The sequence below is a fragment of the Podarcis bocagei genome (assembly GCF_964188305.1).
Source record: "Podarcis bocagei genome assembly, chromosome: 1".
In the NCBI taxonomy this organism is placed as follows: Eukaryota; Metazoa; Chordata; class Lepidosauria; order Squamata; family Lacertidae; genus Podarcis; species Podarcis bocagei.
Window position 1 is genome coordinate 138,289,744 of NC_138125.1, and position 24,704 is coordinate 138,314,447.

General features: G+C 41.0%; 1 protein-coding gene across 12 annotated transcripts in view; it reads left to right on the top strand.

The window, feature by feature from the left end:
* LRRFIP1 (LRR binding FLII interacting protein 1) overlaps positions 1 to 21,440 on the top strand; it is a 112,657-nt gene extending 91,217 nt beyond the window's left edge. For 10 of the 12 annotated variants that reach the window (XM_081200733.1, XM_081200734.1, XM_081200735.1 and 7 more), the window contains 3 exons: positions 710 to 851; positions 1,714 to 2,907; positions 2,938 to 5,057. In XM_081200733.1, coding sequence (XP_081056859.1) covers positions 710 to 851; positions 1,714 to 2,907; positions 2,938 to 3,701 — 2,100 coding nt within the window. In that variant the 3' untranslated portion in view covers positions 3,702 to 5,057. Of the gene's footprint in view, positions 1 to 709; positions 852 to 1,713; positions 5,058 to 12,551; positions 12,602 to 14,242; positions 14,358 to 15,529; positions 15,610 to 17,766; positions 17,872 to 20,498 lie in introns of those variants that run through there. The other 2 variants (XM_081200732.1, XM_081200729.1) reach the window with 2 other exon arrangements.
* The last annotated feature ends 3,264 nt before the right edge of the window (positions 21,441 to 24,704 follow it).

The following is a 24,704-nucleotide window of genomic DNA, read 5'->3' on the forward strand; positions in this document are numbered from 1 at the left end:
GCTTAACCCACTTTGGAAAGACAGTGCAGGGGCTGGGGGGTGCCAAATGTTGCTGAGGGCCACCTAAAAAGGCACTGAGGGCCTGTGCACTGTACTCTTCTGTCCAATGCTTGCTGCTACATTTTGGCACTTAGTAAACATTAACATTGGATCAAAGCATGTACTTAGTGCTGTTTTGACAGAAGCCAGAGACCATGCTGCCTCTATAAAGCAAAACAGTATTGTAAACTTATATTGGTAGCACAATTTGTTAGGAACATCTCCCACTCGAACCATATTAAACCAGATTAAAGTCATGAAGAAATAGACATAGTGGGCTGAGTTACAGTTGCCTTTTAAGCTAGTGTGATAGAATTGTTGATGTACTGGGTTTGGAAACAATCTTGACTATTTAAGTACAGTTTGTAGATAGCTTTGGTCAGCTCTGGCAAATTGTTTTCATGGGATTGCTATAATGATAAAATGCTGCTCTGAACTTCTTGGAGAAGGATTTATTTTATTTTTTTATACAAATCAAGACATTGGTTAATCTAAATACCATATAGCTTTGTTTATCAAGACATTTCTTATATGTTCCAGATGTTCATTATACCCTCATACAGTGTACACACATGCTTTGTGCCATGTTTGAATTTTGACTTTGTGAGCAAATTTCATGTGCATGGTATTGTAATGTTGTTCTAATGTTTGTTTAATATTTCACTCACAGCGACATGGAATAATACCCAACTCAGAAGTAGCTACCAATGGAGAAACCTCTGGTGATCTAGATAATGATGGACTACAAAGTTCTTCCAATATTGCTCCAGGATCAACTCATGCCCCTAAGGTAGCTGGGGATGATACATTAGGTAATTTCCTTTTATCAAGATTTTTGATCACCACCTTTGCTAGAATCTGAACAACTAACTAATCACCAGCATGCTGCTTATAAAATCACTTCTATACATTTTATTTTCTGCTTAATGCCAACAATCACTTCAAGCATATTATATTTCTTTTATTTATCTTTATGAGGAGATGTTAAAATAATTCCTTTTTATTCCCCAAGTCCAGGGAAACAAATGCTTTAAAAACATCTAAGCTCTCTATGTATGTCTACAAGGTGTGCAGCCACTTTTATTAAGACAGATGTTGAACATGCAATCCTAAGTGTCCTGAGTGACTCTGAAGGTGCTTTGATTCCCTGCAGTACATGGGGGAAACTTGAAGACTAAAATAGGATTAGGAGCATGTGAAGAGACTGGGGAAGTTACATAGAGTTATTCTTTTTTGAACTGACTTGTGAATGAGAGAGCAAAAAAAAATATTTTTAGTACTGTAGTGATAATTTTTAAAAGATGATATTTATGAGGGGTGTATTTTGGTCCCTAATATTTCTCAGGGTAATAGAACACAATTTTAGGTCAGAAATAATGGATAGCTGTCAGACAAATCAAAAGGTATTTTCCTTTGTAAACCTTCAGACTTCAATGGCATTTACCAATGCAGTGCAGTTGATGCCAGGGAAGAAGACACTTTCTGCTGATCAGGCCACTAACTAATTCAATTGCTGCTTTGCCTTCACATAATTGGCAAAAGCTGATCTTTCTTAACCAGTTCTTCTGATTCATTCTCTCTTCTGGGTTTTAAGTGGGGAGGTAAGTGTTTAACGTAACACAGTTAAGTAGTCTCCCTATTTTGGTCCCTTCAACTTTCTTAATGATCTTTTAGGCAGAGCCAAGGAAGTGGAGATGAAAAATGAGATTTTGGAGAATGTGGGGAAAAAAGAAATCTTGCAGAATACTGAGCATGAGGAACACACAGAGGAGACTAAGGAACAGGAAATTGTACAGGAATGTTCAGAGATAAAGACGTTGCATGCTGATGAAAAGGCGGAGGCAGAGAAATTCACTGAAGGCAAAGTGGCTTCAACATTGTTATTAAATAGTGGACCTGAGGAACCAGCTAAGAGTCATTCAGAGCATGTTCCAGGAATTGTTTGTTCCCTTGAAAACAGTGGTATAGTTGAATTAAGGGGTGAGGGGGGGTTCCCTGATGATACCATAGAAGTGAAAGAGTCTGGTGGAAATGTTGTAAATAAAAGTGATACTGCAGTAGCATGTTCAGGTATTGAGGCTAATGAGCAGATACAGACAGAGATAGAAATACTTCCCCAACAGCAAGATAAAGATAAGCAAACACATATTGTAGGTGATGAGGCAGAAGGCGATAATAATGAAGTATTTCAGGAAGCTTTGGATTTTGTGAATAACAGCCATGTGGCAACTTCCAGTCAATCAGAATCACCAGAATTGGCAGAAGATTTGCTTCTCAAAGTGCCAAGTATTGATCCTTGTACTGAACAGCTGGAAAGCAAAATTGTTGAGGGACATCTTCTTGAAGGTGGACGCATCAAACTAATTGATAAAGCAGATGGGGATAAAAATGAAACTGGTGGAATTAATGAAGAGAATGAGACGGAACATGCCGTGCAGCGGCAGGCGTGTGAAGTAGCAGCAGAACAAACTGAAATATCTTCTGCATCAGATGAGTCTGAAGAACAAAAACAAGTTGGAATGGAAAAATCTCAGCCCTTATCTTCAAAAGATGATACATTTGTTCAAGAGGAACAAACTATGCAAGTGATTGGAGCCGGTGAAAAGAATGAAGAAAATCCTGCTATGGAGACTGATCAGAGAGCAGCTTTAGTAGAAGCACTGAATGTACATTTAGATTTTACCATGAAAGAGGTTCATACAGAAGAAACTGCTGCAGATGGTGTGAGTCACAGTGAATGCCAGATCCCTGAGGAAAGGAACTTAGACCATGAGGATGATTCTAAGAAATGTGGGGACATTAAATCAGAATTCATAGATGATGGCAAAACTGTGGCAGACATCCAGACAGCATCTGAAGAAGTTGCTGGTGACAATAATGAAGACTATAAGCCAGCAGAAGAGCAAAGTGTAAATATACAAGGCGAAACTTTTCAGGAATCTGCTAGAACTGCATGTGTAAATATGCAGGGCACTGAAGTAAACAAAGGAAATGAAGAGGACAAGAATCACGAAAAAATAGAAGGAAAGATTCCTGACATTGTGCCAGCTATTGAGAAGGCTCCTTGCTTCACCTCACAGAAGACTGAATTGAGTGATCAAGAGAGAAAGCTTGACAATGAAGAAGAAGAAGTTGCGGAAGAATATCATGAAGCATTTGATTTTGCAGAGTCTCCATTTGGACAACAGGAAGCTACTGAAAGGAATGATAATCTGAATAATGAGCTTGAGACAAATAATCACCAAACGCAAGAGAAAGTTGAGATTACAGAACATGCAGCACAGAATATAATCAAAAAGGACACGGAAATGGAATATAGAGATGCTGAAGAAAATAAAAAAGGTAAAACCTACCAAGCCTTAGCAGATGAGGTCACAAATGAATCCACCGTGATTGAAAGTGAAAATACCCAAGGGAAAGAACTGGAAGAATCTGCATTCTTTCTGACAGATCCTTCTGCTTCCGTGGCCTCAAAGGCACAGTGTGCAATTTTGGAAGACCCAAGCAAAAAGATGTCAGATGAAATCAATATAGATCACATTGCTGAATATACTGCAGAGCAGTTGGAAAAACTAAAAAATGATGGGGATGAAAGTGAAGAGGAAGTCCAGGTGGGTAGAAAGGGTAAAGGTAAATCTCGGGAAGATTGTGTCATATCATAACCTCAGAAGCTGGGTCATTACTGCATGTTACAAACCTGCCATCTGGTGATTTCAGAGTAAATATGCTGTTTTAAACAAAAGACGACAGGAAAAGTTTAACAGTGGAACTAGATCCACGCTCTAAATACATTTTATACAACTTGTTATCTATATCAATAATGAATGACTATGAACATTTTCTTACCTCTCAGGTTTTAATTACTGTTTATCGTAGTAAAACAAAGCTGTTAATCATACTAAACCTGAATTAAGTGCTTTTAATATTTTCACCTACAGTATAATATAGCACTTGATTCCCCCCCCCCCGTATTTTAATGAAAGCTAAGATTTGAAGGTTCTTAGAAACTGTCCACCTTTTGAATATATGCTAACAATTATCATCACCTCTATTTTAGAAGCAAGTTGTTACAAAGCACATCAGCTTCAACATGCTTTCAAATGCTGGTAGTTTGCCAAACGGTGATAAAATGGCACTTTATACAGGCTGCATATCGACACATTCCAAATTAAGGTCACTTCTATTGCCAAAACATAGTTAGGTCAATAACATAGAATTAATGGACAGAAGTTGCAAGTGAAGAATCATTGGTTTGCTAATAGGAATAAGTGTACACTTTAGTCATTTCATATCAAATCAAGCCTTCACTAGACTGGATTCAGAGCAAGTTAGTCACACTTAGATTCCATTAAAATCATTGGTGTTTGAGTTACATTTATTTCAGTAGAACCAAATAAAGTTGACTGATTCTGAATTCAAACCACTTTGTTTAACATGATCTATATATATTATTTTAAAGAAAGTTTTGTTTCTTTTGTGCTTCATTTATATTGTGCTTAGCTTTTTTATCAAGTAACATTTTCTTCAAGTTATATCATATGTTCTATCCTCCCCCCCACCCCAAATTAACATTTTCTTAAATCTAAATCTTAAAGTCTTTCCCCTTCTTCTTTGCTGAAATGTAGGCAAATTTGGATGACTTTGTGAATGCCTTAATAAATGTTATTTAAAACCACAGAACCAAAGGCAACTGTTGTTTTATGCATAAAACTCTATCACACTGCTTTAGAAAAAAAATAAATATTTTTTAAAATAATGGCTAAAATGAAAATGGATAATTTCTAATTTTTCAGTATGTATCTTATTTCCAACTTGGACTATTTTTAATGCAGAAATAAACAAATATTTTTGTATTAGACTGTTACAAATAAGATAGGATCAAAGTCTGAATGTTTGTAGCACTGCAGCACTCAAAATAGATAATAAATGTATTCAGCTACTAAAGCACAAAAGGAAAAACAAAACATATATCACACAAAGAGTTGTTTATAGATTGAAATAAACTTTTTATACTCTAAGGTGTTTCTTGTCTCCTGTTTATAAAGTGCTTACAATTCAACTGATACTGCTCATAATTTTTGTTATATAAATTTATTTTTTAAATTATCTAGATGGTACCTAGCTTCTTTTATCTATTTTGTTGCTTTTATTTTAGATGTGGCAGTTCTTAGCAAAAGCAGTGAGTTGTATCCCAACAGTGTTGTGCAGCTGATGGTAAAGTGGATCAGGGTAATAAGCAATTTTTGGCAGTTCCCCCATTCCCTGTGCAGCCCTCACGCCTGTGCACACGCTGAATCTACTTTGGAAGGTTGGAGACCCTCAAGACCAGTTTTAGGAAGGGGAATACGGGACATTGTTTCTCTCCCCCTTCTTCTGGCAACACCATTGGCGACAACCATGTAACTTCAAACTTTCAATATTAGATATGTTCCTCTGAGATAAGGCTTCCAATGAAACACTACAGTGGTCCCTCTGGTTATGAACTTAATTCGTTCTGGAGGTCCGTTCTTAACTCGAAACCGTTCTTAGCTTGAGGTGCGCTTTTGCTAATGGGGTCGCCCGCAGGTAATTTCCGTTCTCATCCTGGGGCAAAGTTCTCAACCCCCGAGGTACTACTTCCGGGTTAGCGGAGTTTCTAACCCGAAGTGTTTGTAACCCGAGGTACTACTGTATTAGAAAACATAGTGGACCACAGATTTGGGTGCCTAGGACGAGTTCAAAATCAATATGCACAATGGACACCATTGTGCATTGGTAGCCTCATTTCCAGATGATATCCTTTCCTGCTATGTTTAGCAATGAAGCTTCTCTGTTCTTCCCATTGCTCCCCAGGGCATGCACTGAGAAGATGCCTGAATTCCGGGGTAAAGAGTGATGACTACTTGGGCACCAAGCAAAGCCAGAGCTATTAATGAAAGGTGCAGAACTGGTATTAGCCAGTGAGCAAGATCTAACATTGCCAGGTGTATGGGATCCAAACCACTGCCTCTCCAGAGAGACGAATGTCTGTTTGAAGGAAGGGAGTTGAGTCCACTTCCTCCAAACAGAGAAAACCCACAGTTTTCAACAAGGAAGTCCCTAGTTAGCTGATCCTGGTGGGGCTCCCTGTCAGTGCCAGTCAGCTAACTGGTGCTGACAGCGAGCCCCACTCACAAACTAAAGCTCACTTTAGTTTCCCAGTGGCTCCTTTGTAGCTTCATCCATCCCTGACATCACCTATGGGCCTGGTTTGTGAGGTGCATCCTCACTGGACAAATTGGAGACCTGGACTGGGTTTGAATAGGCCTTCAGGCTGAAGGTCCCCCACCGCTCCTGTTCAAGCTTCATATGGACAAATGGCTCTAAAATTGCAATCATTTATTATGTAATTAGAGTTGAGGCATATTGACAATTGAATTGCAACTGTTAATATGAGAATTTGCTTTGGAGTGCCAGTTGATAAGCTCAGTGCTGTTTTATCCCCCAATATACCTCATTCTATACCTCATTGAATCGTAGAGTTGGAAGGGAACCCAAGGGTCATCTAGTCCAACCCCCCGCAATGCAGGAATCTCAGCTAAAGCATCCATGGCTGGATCTAGACACATCAAAGAAGCGTTTCAGTTAAATGCAATGTAAATTTAAACATAGAAAACAGGTAGATAAAAGTGGGACTTTGCAGCGCCATCTGGTGACACAATGTTATATCGCATATACAACGCATATAAATTGCTTTTTCTTTACCAATTTAGCTGAGTCCCATGACAGATGGCTTTCCAACCTCTGCTTACAAACCTCCAAGGAAGGAGAGTCCACCACTTCCAAAGGGAGTCCATTCCACTGTCAAACAGCTCTTACTATCATGTTTATTTAGAATCTCCTTTCTTGTAACTTGAAGCCACTGGCACAAGTCCTCTCCTCCAGAGCAGGAGAAAACAAGTCTGTTCCCTCTTCCATGTCACAGTCCTTGAGATATTTGACGGTGGCTATCATATCTCCTATCATTCTCCTCTTTTCCAGGCTAAACATACCCAGCTCCTTCAATTCTTCCTCATAAGGCTTGGTTTCCAGACCCTTGATCATCTTGGTTGCCCTCCTCTGCACACGTTGCAGCTTGTCAACATCCTTCTGAGATTGTGGTGCCCAGAAACGGACACCATATTCCAGGTGTAGTCTCACCAAATCAGAATAGAGTTGAGACTATTACTTCCCTTGATCTGGACACTAGACTTCTGTTGATGCAGCCTAGAATAGCATTAGCATTTTTGTTGCTGCATCACACTGTTAACTCATGTTACTGCTAGTAAGACAGGTGTCCCCCATCCTATATTTGTGCATCTGATTCTTCCTGCCTAAGTGCAGAACCTTACATTTGTCCCTATTGAAATTCATTTTGTGATCTTGTGCCCAGTTTTCCAATATGTTAAGGTCACCTTGAATCCCGATTCTGTCTTCTGTGGCTTTTGCTTCCCCTCCCAGTTTGATGTCATCTGCAAATTTGATGCAAATTTCAACCAGTCATATATGAACTAAAATGTGCTTATTAACAATATTCAAGAAATTGTTTTGTGAAATATTCTTTATTGCTACTGTTGCTCTGAGATCGTTTTCTGTAAAATAGCCCCCTTATGTCTTGATTTATCTTCTCTAAACAATTGTAAATGGGGTCTATATGGGCAGGAGTAGAGGGAGGTGAAAGGTGGTAGTATTCCTACTGTTTACTTAAGATGTGCCATACAGTAGCATAATGTAGGGTTGCCATATGTCCGGTTTTCCCCAGACATGTATTTAATTCAAAGGGTGAAATCACCGTCTGGGGGAATTTTTTAAAAAATGAGCAAAATGTCTGAGGTTTTGCAAACAGAACCAGGAAGTGTGTGTGTGTGTGTGTGTGTGTGTGTGTGTGTGTCACTCTTTCCTTTCCCCATATCTATGGACGCACCTGCTCTGTACAGAGACTTGCTTTGCAAGCAGAGCCAGGAAGTGTGCATGCAAGGATCCCTCTTCACCCTTTCGTCTCTCAGGAGGTCTGCCTGGTGAGTTGCATCTGGGGCAGGAAAAGATTCTGCAACTGTTTTGGAGGCAGCGCTTCAGGATGAGTGGTGGGAAATCCTTCCCCCGCCTGTTTAGAACAAGTCTCTCTCTCCCCCCCCTTAATGAACCCCCCCCACAGTGAAGTTCTGCAGAGTCTGCCTGCTCTTCACCTTTCACTCCTCTTCCCAAGGTGTGAAGGGCCGGCGTGGCTTCTACACCCTGTGGCTTCTGCGGGGAGAGCTCATGCCTCCCTCAGCGGCTGGATTTGACAGGTCCTACAGTTTGCAAAAACTCCTCCTGCTGTGATCAGCTCCTCTCCCCCAGCCTCTCAGAACCAAGAAGGTCATGAAAGGGGCGGAGGAGAGACTGGCTGCACAGGGCTCAGTCTCCAATTGCTTGGGGAAAGCCCTAGAGAGGAGGAAACACAGACAGCTGTGGGGAGACCTTTAGTCTTGGCAACTGATTTCATGGAGTAAGACCCACAGGGAATGAGCTCCCGTGCTCATTAGGCCTGACACTCAGCCAAGTCTGTGGAAATCATGTTTTTGCTAATAAAGAGTTAGCTCCAACTTTGAACTGTGTGGCAACCAAGTGGGTGGGACTCGGAACATGCTTGGTACTTAAAAGAGCATCAGCCCATGACACAAATTTGAAGGCAATTTAAGTTATCTGAGCAAACTATTTTTTTTAAATGATATTTATTAGAAGTTTAAGAATTACAGGAAAAAAAGAAAAAGAAAACAACAAAAAATTTGACAAAGCATACATTACAATACATAAAAAGAAAAGCATAAAAAACAATACAACAATACAGCAAAAAAGGGGAAAAAATAACATTAAACACACATCCAATGTTCCATATCTTTATCTTTCATTTACTTGTTTCATCGACCTCCTCACACCTCCCTTTTTGTATTCTAATTTAATTAATTGTTTCAGCAAATTCTTTCCATCTTTCTCAATTTTTGTTATATAATTTATCTTAATGGTCTAACCTTTTAATTAACTCAACAAATCCTTTCCATCTTTCACTATATTCTGTCATTCAATTTACCTTAATTTATTTAAGCTTATCTTACCATAAAAAACACCTTAAAACTTAAAACTTAATGTACATAACTCCTTATATCATTTCTACTAAAGCCAAATAGTTTCATTCCAACATTTTTCCTAATACTCGTTAATTTTACACTAATTCTCAAAATAAATTTTTAAAAAACTTCCTTCCAATCTTCATCCAACGTCTCTTCTTCCTGGTCTCGGGTTTTGTCAGTCCTTCTTGTCCATTCCATCTAGTCCATCAACCTGGTGATCTTATGTCCGAGGCTCTTAAGTCTTTTCCATGTCCCTTCTGCAAATCTTCTTCTTGTTTATACCTGCACTTTACTTTGTCTTCTGTTGATCTTTTTCTTAATTTCTTTCCTTTCTCATTGGGGGTTAGGTCTCGGGAGGACTCCAATCCAAAAAAATCTCCATCTCTCAGCAGATCAGCCCATTCCCCACAGTCCCATTCCCCACAGTCAACACTGTAATCCAGGAAGTATTTAAAAGCATGTTTCGAAGTCCTTCCAAAATTAAGAGCCCTCACAACTCCAGACCCCCCCCCCCCGGTCCACTCCAGATTCAAACTTCAAGAACAGCGGCTTATGCTCCTGCAAGGCCTCGGATCTCTCAATTTGTGTTACTTGAGGTTCAACAGCAACCTCCTCCATTATCTTCTGCACTTGTGCTTGCCCTGTCAAAACAAGTTCCTGGGCTGGTTCCTGAATGGTTTCTATATGGGTATTCGCCGTTTGTCCAAAGTTTTTAACTGCAACAGTCATCAAATCCATCTTCTCATGCATCTGCTCCAGCAAAGCGCTTGTCTTGCAAAAAGCAAGCACCAAAACTTCTTCTAAACACATTTTTATTCAAGGTCAGAGTCTGGTCTCACAATCCTAATCTTACAGCTGTGAAATCCCCAGATCGACTCCGGCAACAAATTAACAAGCTCCCTCTAGAGGAGACAATTTCTATTTGTATCCATCTTTTGAAAGCAGGACCAACAAAAGAAAGTTACTTTCATTTTTCAAATACTTTGTTTCTTTTGAATGCAAGAGGCAACATTGAAATCAATTTGTTTCTCTTTTTTTACTATCTGTCAAATGATGTTCCATTCACAGTTGATGAACTTCCCCATTAATTTTTGTCTCTGACACCCCGTTCCCAGGTTTGAGACGGTGGAAATTTATCTTTCTTTACTCTCTCTCCTGCAGGCTTAAACAGTCAAAAATTCCCCCCCTTTTCTCCTGCTTCCAAGAGGGGTTTTGGTGGTAATAACTGAAGGAAATTTAGACCTTTATAGACTTTCCAGACTTTAGCTTACAAAGTGTTTGCTTCAATCTATTTACAAAAAACGGGAGGCGGACTTCCTGTTTAGAGCCTTCCCGCTTCAGTGCCAAATTAAAATGTTTATTAACCCAATTTTCTGTTCTACTCACGGGTACTTGTTTAGAGTCCAATTGTCCACAGGAAAAAGTCAGTGCTCTCCGGCAACGGCTGTGCAGCTTCACTCCGTAAAAGTAGCAGTTGATTCAAAACACCGCGCCACTCACCCCACGTCGCTTCGGATCCCCGAAAAAGGGTTTCCCTGCGAGTAGGGGAGGCGCTCCTGGTGTCAGCCGAATCCCACGTTCCCAGGCTTCCTCCGCCTGGGATTTTTAGAGGGTCTCCGCCTTCGCCGCGGCGGCAAGACCCGATTTTCATGGAGCGGGTTCCTCTCGGTCAGAGGAACTCCGCCATTGCCGATGGTGCTAACCCGGAAGTCCTTATCTGAGCAAACTACGACAATCGGTGCCTTGAATCTTGCCAGTACTATACTCTGCAGCAAACCCAGCAACCTTATAAGCAAAGTTTTAAAAAATCTAAAACAAAATAAGAAAGATGGGGAGAAAGGGCAGGAAACCAGGGGCCTAGTACAAAAGACTCAGGGCTCAGACCTATTGAGGCACCCAAAGTGGCGACACATTTCATGGGAAAACGCCACACCACTGACCTTGTCCAGGGAGTTCAGACAAAGTGTCCAACTGCAATGGATGACATCACAGAAAAGTGACTCCCACGTGGTTCTAGCTGTATTGTATTCAATAAATATCTAATTGAAATGATGCTATTGGTTGTGCCTAATCGCTTTTCAGTTCGTATAGATGTTCCACCATTATATGCCTGGGTCAGCAAAGCAGCCTGAAGCAATGCTTTAGTACTGAAATGACCTTCTTTGCAATGTTTCCCATTTATAAAATTGACATTTACCTGAAGCTACAGTCATTCAAGGTGTAGTTTTCTGTGCTACAAATTTTATTCTATACTCCACACCTACTAATGAAATTTGTCCTGAATGAAAATGATAGGGTCTCAGGCCTTCAGTCTTCAAAGCTTGTATACGTAACATAATAAGAATGCTCTGTATTTGTTCAGATGTACAGAGTGAGACACATAAATATGCAGACTGAGTTGCTCTGCTAAAGTGAAATTCCTTGTACTATGGAGCTTTTAACTACATCCCTTTGGTGCTGAGTGTAATCACTGATTTCTAGGGAAATGTGCTGGAAGATCTCTGCACCCAGAACCTCTTATTTTATGAAGAGCAAGCTTCCCATGCAATGCCCAATAAATTGAAAGTTCTCAAAAGTAACTTGAAGTGTGGTGCAAAGTGGCATGGGAAAGGTAATCTTACATTTTATCTTATTGTATATATTCAGGTTTCAAATACAGAAAGTATAAAGATTCTTGGAGCACTTCAATTATTTTTGAGAATGTTACAGTTTTATATGGAGAATAAAACACATGCTTGTGTCAGCATCTTCAACTGTTAATCATTTTTGCAAGAATACACTACATAGCCTTCCCCAACCTGGTGCTCTCTAGATGCTCCCCATGAGCCCCAGCCAGCAGGGCACCAAGAGGGTGAATGTGGCAGAAGCAAAATGTTTGGGGTGAATGGCTCTTCTCCTGGATTTGAGAGATGCACACGGAAATAGTTCTCAATCTGGAAACATCCAAAGCCACCCCATTCAACACCCCCCCACACACCACCAATGACAAATTATAAAGAGGACTGCTTTAAAAAAAGAAAAGATGTGTACCTCATTGTGATAGTGTGTTACTGTCTTCCTAATGCTGCTGCACTGTAAAGATTTGTGAGATTTTTGTATTCCAGGGTTTGACCCTAGAATCCTTGCATGCTAACCTACAGTAGAAGATTAGCTGCTTTGCATGCACGTGGCTCCTTCTACTGAAGTGACAAGCATGCTTTGTGAGACTGGCATAACCTCCCTTGGCTGAAACCCCTTCCCAGTCCTGTTTGTGACCTCATTTACCGTGGTACGTGCATAACTATCTTTTATCATTAGTTCCACTAACCTTCATCACCATTCTTTCTTTTTCAAATTTAATACATACTTTGCATCTTTCACTTAACAATATCAACAGAGTGCTTCACTTCTCTTTTTTTCTTGTAGACATTAGATTGAAAAAACTTGTTGATGAGCGAGAATATTTACTTGAACAGGTAATCAAAAGTTTAATACTTCCTCTGTATTAGTCTCTTCAGGTGTTGCCAGTTGTTTCCCTACAGGTCAGAGCTGATTGACAAGGTCAAAGTTTTCATGTGATAATTTGCATTGCCTGAACCAAATTAGAACAAGACTTTGGGCCACTTCACAGAAAAGAATTTTGCACTTGAGTGTGATCGAGTGCAAATGCATATACATTAAGTGTGCATGTGTGTGCGTGCGTGCGCGCGTGTGCGTTGAGAGAGAGGGGGTGCTTGTTGATTTTTAAAAGAAATGCAATCGGATATTGAGGAGGGGTTGGGCTCCCTATAAGGGGAAAAACCCTTCAAAACGTGTGTGTGCTTCACATCTCATATAGTGCTTGGGTATTCTGTGTACTCACATCTGAGCACAAAAATATCTAAATGAACTCGCCCTATCTTACCACTTGGTATTTTCACTTTTCATTGCGTTCTTTAGCTCCAGGGCAGAACAGTACAGTGGTACCTCGGTTTAAGAACAGTCCTGTTTAAGAATGATTCGGTTTATGTACTCCGCAAAACTGGAAGTAGTGTCCTGGTTTGCAAACTTTACCTTGGTCTACGAATGGAATCCGAACGGTGGAAGGGCATCAGTGGTGGGAGGCCTCATTAGGGAAAGCACGCCTCGGTTTAAGAACGGTTTTGGTTTAAGAATGGACTTCCGAAACGGATTAAGTTCGTAAACCGAGGTACCGCTGTAATGTTAAATAAAAAAAGGTAAAGGCAAAGGACCCCTGAAAGTTAAGTCCAGTCCCGGACAACTCTGGGGTTACGCGCTCATCTTGCTTTACTGGCCGAGGGAGCCAACATTTGTTCACAGACAGTTTTTCCAGGTCATGTGGCCAGCATGACTAAGCCGCTTCTGGCGAAACCAGAGCAGCGCACGGAAACACCGTTTACCTTCCCGCCAGAGCGGTACCTATTTATCTACTTGCACTTTGACGTGCTTTCGAACTGCTAGGTTGGCAGGAGCAGGGACTGAGCAACGGGAGCTCACCCCGTCGCGGGGATTCGAACCGCCGACTTTCTGATCGGCAAGCCCTAGGCTCTGCGGTTTAGACCACAGCGCCACCTGCTTCCCTCGTAATGTTAAGTACATTAGTACAAAGCTGTGTCCTCACTGGCACGCTGTTTGGAAGAAGCGGGGCGGGGGGTGATTTGCAGCTATGCACCCTCCCCTATCTAGCCCCTTGTACAGAGTCGTCTGCCATTTCGAGTTGTACATTTTTTTAAAAAGTGTTCTGTGTAATCATAATAATACAATCCAGGTAGCTAATGTGATAATATTTTGGCTTCTCCAAAATTTTCACTTCAATTTTTAAAAAGAGCAAGATTTTTAGTTGTTATGGTTGTTTGAGAAAACGCTGGCAGTGTCTGCAGCTTCTGTTTCCTGCATGACTTCTAAGCCTCTTCTGTCCCTGACTTTGTAACGCCTCCTCTTTCTGTCACATCATTCCTTACAAAAGTAATTTCAGCTGCTACAGAACACAAATATCAGTTCAAATAATGCAATCCGAGTCCACTTGTTGGGAAATGCAGGATATTTGTAATTCTAATTATTCTGTTCACATATTGTTCGTGTGCCAGTAAGTTGATTAAATTATTTGTGGTTTTCAGGTTAAAAAATTAAAAGTACAACTGGAAGAAAAGCAGAACAGTAACGTGGAGAATTTACATTTAGAAGATGGAGTCATAGAAAATGGCACAGAGATGCATACGATTGAGCTCCAAAGTAAGATTTATTCCCACATTGTAGATTCTGTATTCAGCTCTTCAGTGACAAAACTAATTATATCCATTTACATCATACAAAATATAATTGAATAGGTTTCATTATTAAGGTTGGTGGTCGCTTGCCCATCTCCTTTCTGTTAAGTTGTGGGCGAACATATCAGACGACACAGCGATTCTTCCAAGCAGCTCTTTATTTGTAAGCTGGAACAGAACTGAACTGAGGAGCTCAGTCAGCCTGCTTATATAGAGCTCCAGAACAATGTAACTGTTGCAACTTTCTAAAACTATCCAATCACTGAACGTCACTTTTCAATCCTTCATTTGCATACAAACTATCCAATCACTGAACGTCACTTTTCGATCCTTCATTTGCATAACTATCTACAGTATCCCCCTGCTGGCCCAGGGTGAGAACTTCAGTACATAACACTTTCCCTGCATGTTTACCCACTTTGCTTCATGCAGAGGTGCAGCTGCTTCTCCCCTGAATGCTTATTTCCTGAGAAAACCAGTTGGAAGCTGTGCCAAGTGATGGGGCCCCGACTGTAGTGTGGAACTGAATGCATTCAACAGATGTGGGCAAGAGTAGGTTCTGTAGACTAATAGGTTCACACATTGTATTGTCAAAGGTGGTCAATATGTGCTTTCCAACTTAGAAGGATCATAGAAATTAGGAAGGAGTTTTTGTTTAGTTGCCTGCAATGAGTAGTCACTGTACTGCACTGAACTGCAACCCCATCCCCCCAAAAAAACTTTTGGGGTGGCTTACAGATATCATTATGAAGTGGCGAGGAACAAAACTTAGCCACTGTTTCTTAGTTAAGGAGTCCTTCTAATGGCCAGCTGAGATTTAAAGGAATAAAAAATGTATTGCCTGCTAACAGAGCTGGCAGAGATGCCCTACTGTCCATTTCTCTCCCCTATTGCTTGATCAAATGGTTGCTGAGGATGACAGTTGAGAGGTTTTTGCTTCTAGGATAATGAGTGGACATTACCAGAGATCCCGTGGACATAAAGGTAGTTTGGTGCATTTTTCATGAGGTTATCATTGTAAAAGTGGCATCTGAACACTCTAAATAAATTGCAGTATATTTTAATGCCCCTAGATACTGTGGGAATATTTTTCAGAGTTGTTTTAATGGGTGACACATTTTTTAAAAATGTCTTTAGGAGATGCAAATAGACAAATCAGTGACCTCAAATTTAAGCTTGCAAAGTCTGAACAAGAGATTACAGCACTGGAACAAAATGTAAGTTTGTGATATGTTTATATCTCTCTTGAGGTGTACTTTCTTATCTAAAAATGTTGGGAAGGGATACCCAGGCAGTGACGCCGAGTGTATGTGCTTCAATGCAAATTCCTGTGAAATAAGTGGAAGTTGTTTATATTTCAGTTCTAAACATATTGGAATGTAAATGAGTAATTGTTTGTGGTGGGTTGCCATGTTGCTGGCGATGACTATGTGGAGCATAAAGAACTAAGAGGGCAAGAAGGCATTTGAGTCAGAAGGCTTTTTGATAGCATAATGGTCTTGAGTTGCTTACAAAAATAGCACTGTAGAAATAATTGGTTCAGAGTATCAGTCATGCAGATACATAGCTGGTATTGAACAGTTTGTTTTAAGTAGCGCTGTCATGTAATTTTCTTTTCAGAAATTTCCATCCCCAGCCAGTTTATAAGCTAATGCATACATATCCAGTTCTGTAAAGAATTCACAGTCTGTGAGCCTTCTTAGTCAATTCCTCTAAACAGCTTGTACCTGGGGCACCTGCCTCTGTGCCCGTGTCTACTTCGAGATAATCCTCTGATGCTCTTCCCATCTGAAATAGAGCAGGTGGTGACTGGGGAATGGGCCTTTTCCGTGGCAGTGCTCCCCTTCCCCCCAAAGTACTTGGGGCATACTCTGATTTGTCTTTCTGGCCACAGGCAAATGCTATCTTGTTTTAGTGATTATTTATATTCATTTATCAAAATATTTATATACCACTGTATCAGAAAAATGCAGCACAGTTGTTTTCAACAGTATAAGACATAAAGCCAAACAGTAAAATCATAAAAAGTTAAAAGCAAGTAGAAATTAAAAACAAACACCAATACAGTGGTACCTCGGGTTACATACGCTTCAGGTTACAGACTCCGCTAACCCAGAAATATTACCTCGGTTTAAGAACTTTGCTTCAGGATGAGAACAGAAATTGCATGGTGGCAGCGGGAGGCCCCATTAGCTAAAGTGGTGCTTCAGGTTAAGAACAGTTTCAGGTTAAAAACGCACCTCCGGAACGAATTAAGTACTTAACCCAAGGTACCACTGTAGACTGTTGTGGGGGGTGTCCTGTTAATTACCTGCATCAGCCTGGAGAAATAAAAAAGTTTTCAGTAGGCATTTAAAAGTTAGCACTGAAGGCACCCATTGAATTGTTATGGTGTGTCAAGGACACTAAAGGCTCAGTTTCCCGTTTTTGCCAAATGAGCCTCACCCAACTCCCTTTTAACTTTTAAACTTGAAAAGAAACCCAACATGGCTTGAATACAGGGGCGCTGACTTGCCCCCCATATTAGGGGGGGCACATCATGTGGCATGTCCTGCCCCGTCCAGGCATCGGGGGTGGGGTGGCGAAGTGTGGCCCTGGGCTCTGCGCTCAGCCGCCTCCCCCCGCAGCCTGTGCCGGACGCATGGAGGGCCATCTTTGCTCTTGCTCGTCCCAGCCCCCTCCTGGCTCCTGGGTGGGGTCTGGGGTATGTGGAGGGCACCCAGCGATGCCGGCCCCCTCAATAGTGGGAGGGCTGGGCCCCCTGATTCAATATAATCAGGGGACTGGAGCCCCTTGCGCCCCCCATTCCTAGCACTGGTGCTGAAATATATTTATGCTTTTCCTATACATTTGCTGCTTTCAGCTTATTTTTATTTACTTTATTGTGGTTTTTAATATTATAGTGCCAGAAAACCCTGCATTTTGGAAGAGTGGGATATAAATCTAAACAGTGAATAAAAATGAAGACATTATAAACAAGCTGTGGAGCCAATATTTAATCTAATTGCTATAAATAAAAAAATATTTCCAGGCAAGCTAGACGGAACAACTGTAGTTGTTATGGCTGAGGAGCAGGTGGAATCTGTTTTTACCCATTCAGTCCCTGCTGTTTAGGGCTTTCATTTTCATCACGGCTGTAATCTTAGTTACCATCTTGCTGCACTTTCACTTGCACTAAAAAAGGGAAAGCCGGGTTCATCTGGTGAAGGGTTTGGACAAGTCAGGTGAGGAGAAGATTGATCGGACATCTGTTACTTATTTCCTCTTCTGGCGATTCCTCAACTGGGTGTTAGCTATTGAACTGCCAAAGGGAAAATATGATTGACAGAAATATCTTTGACATATATCTTAATAGTGGGATTCTGTCATATTAGGTAATACGGCTGGAAGGTCAAGTTGTTCGCTATAAAACAGCTGCAGAAAATGCTGAAAAAACAGAGGACGAATTGAAAGCGGAGAAACGTAAACTCCAAAGAGAGGTAATCCATGCTACTAAATCACTTCAAGTAAGATATTCGGCACCAAAAGTTTGTACTGGGAATTTTTATTGAAGTGTCCCTGACTAGAATGAAAGCAAGTTTATAAATTTTTAAGGTAGGGATAAAATCTCCAAACTTCATGTATTCTAAGCTAAAAAATAAATGCAAATAATCTTCAGTAATCAAATGCTTAAGACTGATTTGAGTTGTGCAGCACTATGCTATGGTACTGCTCAACTCAAATCATTCTTAACCATTTGATTACTGAATATTATTTGCACCTGCAGGGTGAATTTTAAAGCAGTGATAAACTTATAAAAGACCTCTCCCTTAAAGCAGGTGCTTCTAATCTCAGCTCATGACATACAGTGAAGATACAAGGTAGCCTGACATCTGGCTGGTTGATAGGGGATCAAATACTTATTTCACTCATTATAATGCACATCAATCTCTGCCTTTTGTCTTCTGGGTTTCTGGGGGTTTTCCCGTTGTTATTCTGTCTCTCACAGCTACAATAAACCTACCATTAAAATTATGGACTGGTCATTTCTTCGTCAGAGGGCAAACGGGCAAATTTAGCAGGGGATCAAATACTTTCCCCCCTTATTGTATATGGTGGGGGGGAATCATAGGTCAGTGTCAGAGCCCCTGTTTTGCATTAAGGTAGTCCCAAATGCAATCCCTGGCATCTCCAGTTTAAAAGCAAGGGTCAAGTTGTAGTTGATGCGGTGACAGTCCTGTGTGAGTGTCTGGAGGCGGTTGGAGGATGGATGGCGGCAAACAGATTGAGATTGAATCCTGACAAGACAGAAGTACTGTTTCTGGGGGACAGGAGGCGGGCAGGTGTGGGGGATTCCAACACCCTAGTGGTCCCAGGCCCTAAGGAAGTTAGATTGGCTTCAACCAGAGCCAGGGCCTTTTCAGCACTGGCCCCAACTTGGTGGAACGCTCTGTCTCATGAGACCAGGGCCCTGCAGGATCTGATCTCTTTCCGCAGGGCCTGTAAGACAGAGTTGTTCCGCCTGGCCTTTGGATTGGAGCCAATTTGATTCCCTCCGCCCCCTTTTTCTTTTTTCTTTTCCTTCTCCTGCAATGAGGCTCCATTTTAATATTTTAATGTTCCATTATTTTAATGTTGTATTTTATTTTTGTTTTTAAGTTGTAATCACTCATCTTGTTTTTATTATTGCTTGTAAGCCGCTCTGAGCCCGACCTTGGCTGGGGAGGGCGGGGTATAAATAAAAAATTATTATTATTATTATTTATTATTATTCCCTGGTCCTGAATGGGGTAACCGTGCCCCTGAAGGACCAGGTGCGCAGCCTGGGAGTCATTTTGGACTCACAGCTGTCCATGGAGGCACAGGTTAAATCCGTGTCCAGGGCAGCTGTGTACCAGCTCCATCTGGTACGTAGGCTGAGACCCTATCTGCCCGCGGACTGCCTCGCCAGAGTGGTGCATGCTCTGGTTATCTCCCGCTTGGACTACTGCAATGCGCTCTACGTGGGGCTACCTTTGAAGGTGACCCGGAAACTACAACTAATCCAGAATGCAGCAGCCAGACTGGTGACTGGGAACGGCCGCCGAGACCATATAACACCGGTCTTGAAAGACCTACATTGGCTCCCAGTACGTTTCCGAGCACAATTCAAAGTGTTGGTGCTGACCTTTAAAGCCCTAAATGGCCTCGGTCCAGTATACCTGAAGGAGCGTCTCCACCTCCATCGTTCTACCCGGACACTGAGGTCCAGCACCGAGGGCCTTCTGGCGGTTCCCTCACTGCGAGAAGCCAAGTTACAGGGAACCAGGCAGAGGGCCTTCTCGGTAGTGGCGCCTTCCCTGTGGAACGCCCTCCCACCAGATGTCAAAGAGAACAACTACCACCAGACTTTTAGAAGACATCTGAAGGCAGCCCTGTTTAGGGAAGCTTTTAATGTTTGATGTATCATAGTATTTTAATATTCTATTGGAAGCCGCCCAGAGTGGCTGGGGAAGCCCAGCCAGATGGGCGGGGTATAAATAATAAATTATTATTATTATTATTATTATTATTATTATTATTATTATTATTATTATTATTATTATTATTATTATTATTGGAAAGCTGCTGGCTGCCAGAGTAGGAAATGCTGAGCAGGCTGTATCCATGGTCTCCAAAGAAGGGAGCTTCATGTGTTCATGTATGTTCAGTTATTGTTTACTTCCTGTTTCTTTTTGTGACAAGATTAGCGTAGGTCACTAGACAACCCATTGAACTAGGATCTAGAATACATTGGCTTCACCATGGATTTACCAAAGAGGCTGAGTAAATCCACTGTGTCTTCAGCCTTAGTGGTTGTTTCTCGTCTCTGTGGTCACACATACAGGATCTGTGCCTGTGCAAAGCAAGCTGTCAAAAAGTAAGAGCTTTAAAAGACATCTCCAGAAGTTTCCAAGATGTTCATCTTGCAGGCATAGATCCCATGTGTGTGACGGCAGAGAAGACCCCACGAAGCACATCAGTTTACAGGTAAGGAATCTGTCTTTACTGATCTTTAAAATCTGAATAAATAATGGTTAGTGAATGATTGAGAGAATGATACTACTTCTTGTACCTGGCTTTCAGTCTGGTTTCTTTTTTATTTCAGCTTCGTTCAGCATTAGACAAAATGGAGGAACTTGAAGTAAGCAATGGTCATCTAGTTAAACGGTTAGAGAAGATGAAAGCCAATCGAAGTGCTTTACTTTCCCAGCAATAGATGCCAGCTTTTGTTGGAGACTACTTGACTGACGAGAGTGCTGCAAAGGCTTGTGTCTATAACTGTTTGGGATGCTTTGTTTCATGCCTTCTGAAAGCAACAAAAATCCAAACACATGAACCCATTTGCCATGTGCCACCATACTGAGGTTCCGCCTACGCAGATTCAAACCTGATGCATTCATTATATGCATAAAATTAGCTGCTCCAAATGCCTGTCTTTGTAGGTGCCCTTCTACACTATATTCTTGAAGTGCATGCAGTACAGTACCTGTATGCCATCTAACAAGCACACTGGGCATCTTGCCAGCAGTTCAGCCTGAAAGGCATAGCAGCTGGCTGTTGGCATCTTGAAAATGATATGGAACGTAAGAAAGATTAAGTGGCAACTTGAATTTTCTTTATTTCTGAAAATCAATGGGGAAGATGACAGACTTTCGCACAGACGATCACACTTCTCTTTGTGGCAGCGTCTGCAACTACAGCAACAGCGATAGTGTTTTCATAGCAGTCTTCATTTACAAAACACTGTGGAACCACAAGCCATTACAAAGCAAAACTCCTTCAATGGAAATCATGAAAGAAGATGGTCTTGGAAGCAAAAGTGACCTTAAATGACTTTGCCAATAAAAATAGAGGTTATGGAGGGATTTTTGCACCTGTTCAATCATAAGACTATTTTATTTCAGGGTCAATAGGCAATAGCTTCACTTTAAAAAAGCTACAGCTTTTATTTGTATTTAATCTCAGTATTTGGAATCTAAGTGAATTACTTCTTTTAAAGGATGTAATCTTGCAAAAAAAATAAAACTGCAAACCCGTGTTTTAAAAAGCAGCATCTCCTTTTGTTGTATGCACTAGTCACTCAATACTAAATATAAATCAAATGTGTGTTGTGCATTGTCAGCCTGTCTGCAAAGGCCTGAACTGTTGGCCATTTTCTGAACAGAATTTCATTCTCCTTGGAAGTAGAATAGCAAAAACTGTGCCTTTCAGGGTCTAATAATCAGCAGCTAATGAAGCAAGGAAATGGCTCCAGTAACAGGCTGAGACTCCAAAAAAAGTAAAATCCATAAGTGGTACCAGAAACTTCCTCTCACACTGCTGTTTTTTTTCTTAACTTCTTAACTTAACTAGAACCTGTCTAAATTCCGAGATAGATTGTGGAATCTTTCTTTTCAATATTATTGATTGACTACTGCTGGTTAGGGGGCAGGAGGAAGTGTTAAAGGAGAGGTTCTGTACAGGTTCTGTATACAAGAATTTGATTCCACATCAGTGAAGAAAGTGTAAGAAATCTCGGCCTTTTGAAGGAAATTACTCCCCTGGTATAAAAGAATTGCGTGAATTGCATTTTTGTCCCTCACCAAATAGGGAGCCTGTGGGTTTTTTCTTTTAATGATTTCGAGACTTTAAAACCTTGTTTTTAATTCAAATGTTAAATGACTTTTGTGCTAAAATATATAAGCCTGAATTGTATAGATGTGTTTCCTGAAAGATTATTTTTATATACACACTTGAAATGGACTGAATTGGTAGAACTGGCTACAGAATTGTCCTTGCAGTACATTCAGCTGTGTGGCGAGTGAGCTGATCTACATGTATGTGGGTGTATTAATCACACTCCTCTTTATTTGGCCTTGACATTCCATTCTCTGGCTACAGTAGACAAGACAAGCTATAAATGGACCGACTATCTGGAATGAGGTAATTTTCTATGTTGGAGCAAGAATCTACGTTAGACAATGTAATTTCCCAGAACGGGTAATATGGGAGGAGGCAGGAGACCGATTTTCTATTTATAAACAACAGACCAAATTCAGTAACATTTCCCCCCAATTTTATTGAAATAAACTTTAAAACAGTTTTCAGCACTACTATGTAGTGTATTAAATTTTAGGGAGCAAATGACATGATAAGTGCAAATGAGTGTAAGGTAGCATGAACCCAGGGCAGCTGTCTACCAGCTCCATCTGGTACGTAGGCTGAGACCCTCCCTGCCCACGGACCGTCTCGCCAGAGTGGTGCATGCTGTAGTTATCTCCCGCTTGGACTACTGCAATGCGCTCTATGTGGGGCTACCTTTGAAGGTGACCCAGAAACTACAACTAATCCAGAACACGGCAGCTAGATTGGTGACTGGGAGCGGCCGTCGAGACCATATAACACCAGTCTCAAAAGACCTACATTTCTAGTACGTTTCCGAGCATCATTCAAAGTGTTGGTGCTGACAATTAAAGCCCTAAACGGCCTCGGTCCAGTATATCTGAAGGAGCGTCTCCACCCCCATCGTTCTGCCTGGACACTGAGGTCCAGCACCGAGGGCCTTCTGGCGGTTCGCTCACTGCGAGAAGCCAAGTTACAGGGAAACAGGCAGAGGGCCTTCTCGGTAGTGGCGCCTTCCCTGTGGAACGCCCTCCCACCAGATGTCAAAGAGAACAACAACTACCAAACTTTTAGAAGACATCTGAAGGCAGCCCTGTTTAGGGAAGCTTTTAATGTTTGATGTATTACAGTATTTTAATATTTTTTGGGAAGCCGCCCAGAGTGGCTGGGGAAGCCCAGCCAGATGGGCGGGGTATAAATAATAAATTATAATTATTATAATTATTATTATAATTATTATAATTATTATTATCCCACTTCTGGTGAGACCAGCAGAGATGGAGGAGCACCATGGGATAGCAATTAACTTGTTAATTGCACACCCATTTCCCTGCTCCCAATTCCCCCAGTGCCTTCCCTTTCCTTACAGTATTTCAAATGCATTCCCAACCTGATGCCCTCTAGATTTTTTGGACAACAACTAACTCCCATCAGTCCTAACCAGCATAAAAGAAAACCAAGCTGGGGAAGGTATGAATCACAGAATTGTAGAATCGTAGAGTTGGAAGGGAACCCAAGAGTCATTTAGTCCAACCGCTTGCAATGCAGGAATCTCAGCTAAAGCATCCCTGACAGATGGCCATCCAACTTCTGCTTAAAAACCTTCAAGGAAGCAAAGTCCAGCGCCTCTTGTGGGAGTCTGTTCCACTGTCAAACAGCTCTTCCCATCAGAAAGTTCTTCCTAATGTTTAGCTGGAATCTCCTTTCTTGCAACTTGAAGCCATTGGCACAAGTCCTACCCTCTGGAGCAGGAGAAAGCAAGCTTGCTCCCTCTTCCGTGTGACAGCCCTTTAGATATTTGAAGATGGCTATGAAATACACCTTCAATAAAAATGCAGGAAATGAGCAAAATTCTTGTAATAGTGGAATCAACAACAGAAAACTTGTAAGTTTATTGGTTTGTTTTAAATATGAAATAAATCAATGGTATAAGTTTGTGGAATCTATAATCTCCAGGGGGGAAATCCAGTATCATGAACCTAGGTTACTGCACCAATGCATAGCTTCTCCCATAATTATGCTTATTTCTTAAATCTGAACTTAAATGCAGTATCCTGATTTCTCACCATATTATGCCCCAAACTAAAGTTGATACAAAAGAGACTCGTCAGTATTTTTATTGCAGAACCATCGTTATAGAGCTGGAATAATATATAATAGCAATAGATTCCGTTTTTGCTACCGTTCATTCCGCATCTGTTGGAGCCACCTTTGAGCTGGAGACTCTGAGGCCCAGGATTTATTGCATTTTAAGATCACAGCTGCGTATCTGCCTGGTGTCCACTAGATTAACATTTTTGTGTCTTCAAAGTTTAATTTCACTTTTGATTTTGTATATCGCCTTTCTAAATTTCTATACACAAGGTTTACAAGCTGAAGAAACAACAAAATATGCAACAAAAAATCCAGCACCTCTTACAACAATCTGTGCCAATAAATTACGTTAAAATAGGCTTCTCTAAATGGGAATATTTTTAGTAGGCAAACAAAAGGGTGCCTTAAACGTGTTTTATTATTTCATAAAAATAGAATTAGTTTTCCCCCTCATTCTTTATTGTAAACTATTTGTACAGATTAGATAGATAGGCAGACAAATGTGTGCGGGTTTCAATTCTAGTGTTCCTTTTTAAACGATCCCTTCTATTTCCCTATCTCGCGCGTGTTTTTAGCCGTTTTTCCGTTGTAAAGCGCCTTAAGTCCTGTCAGGAGG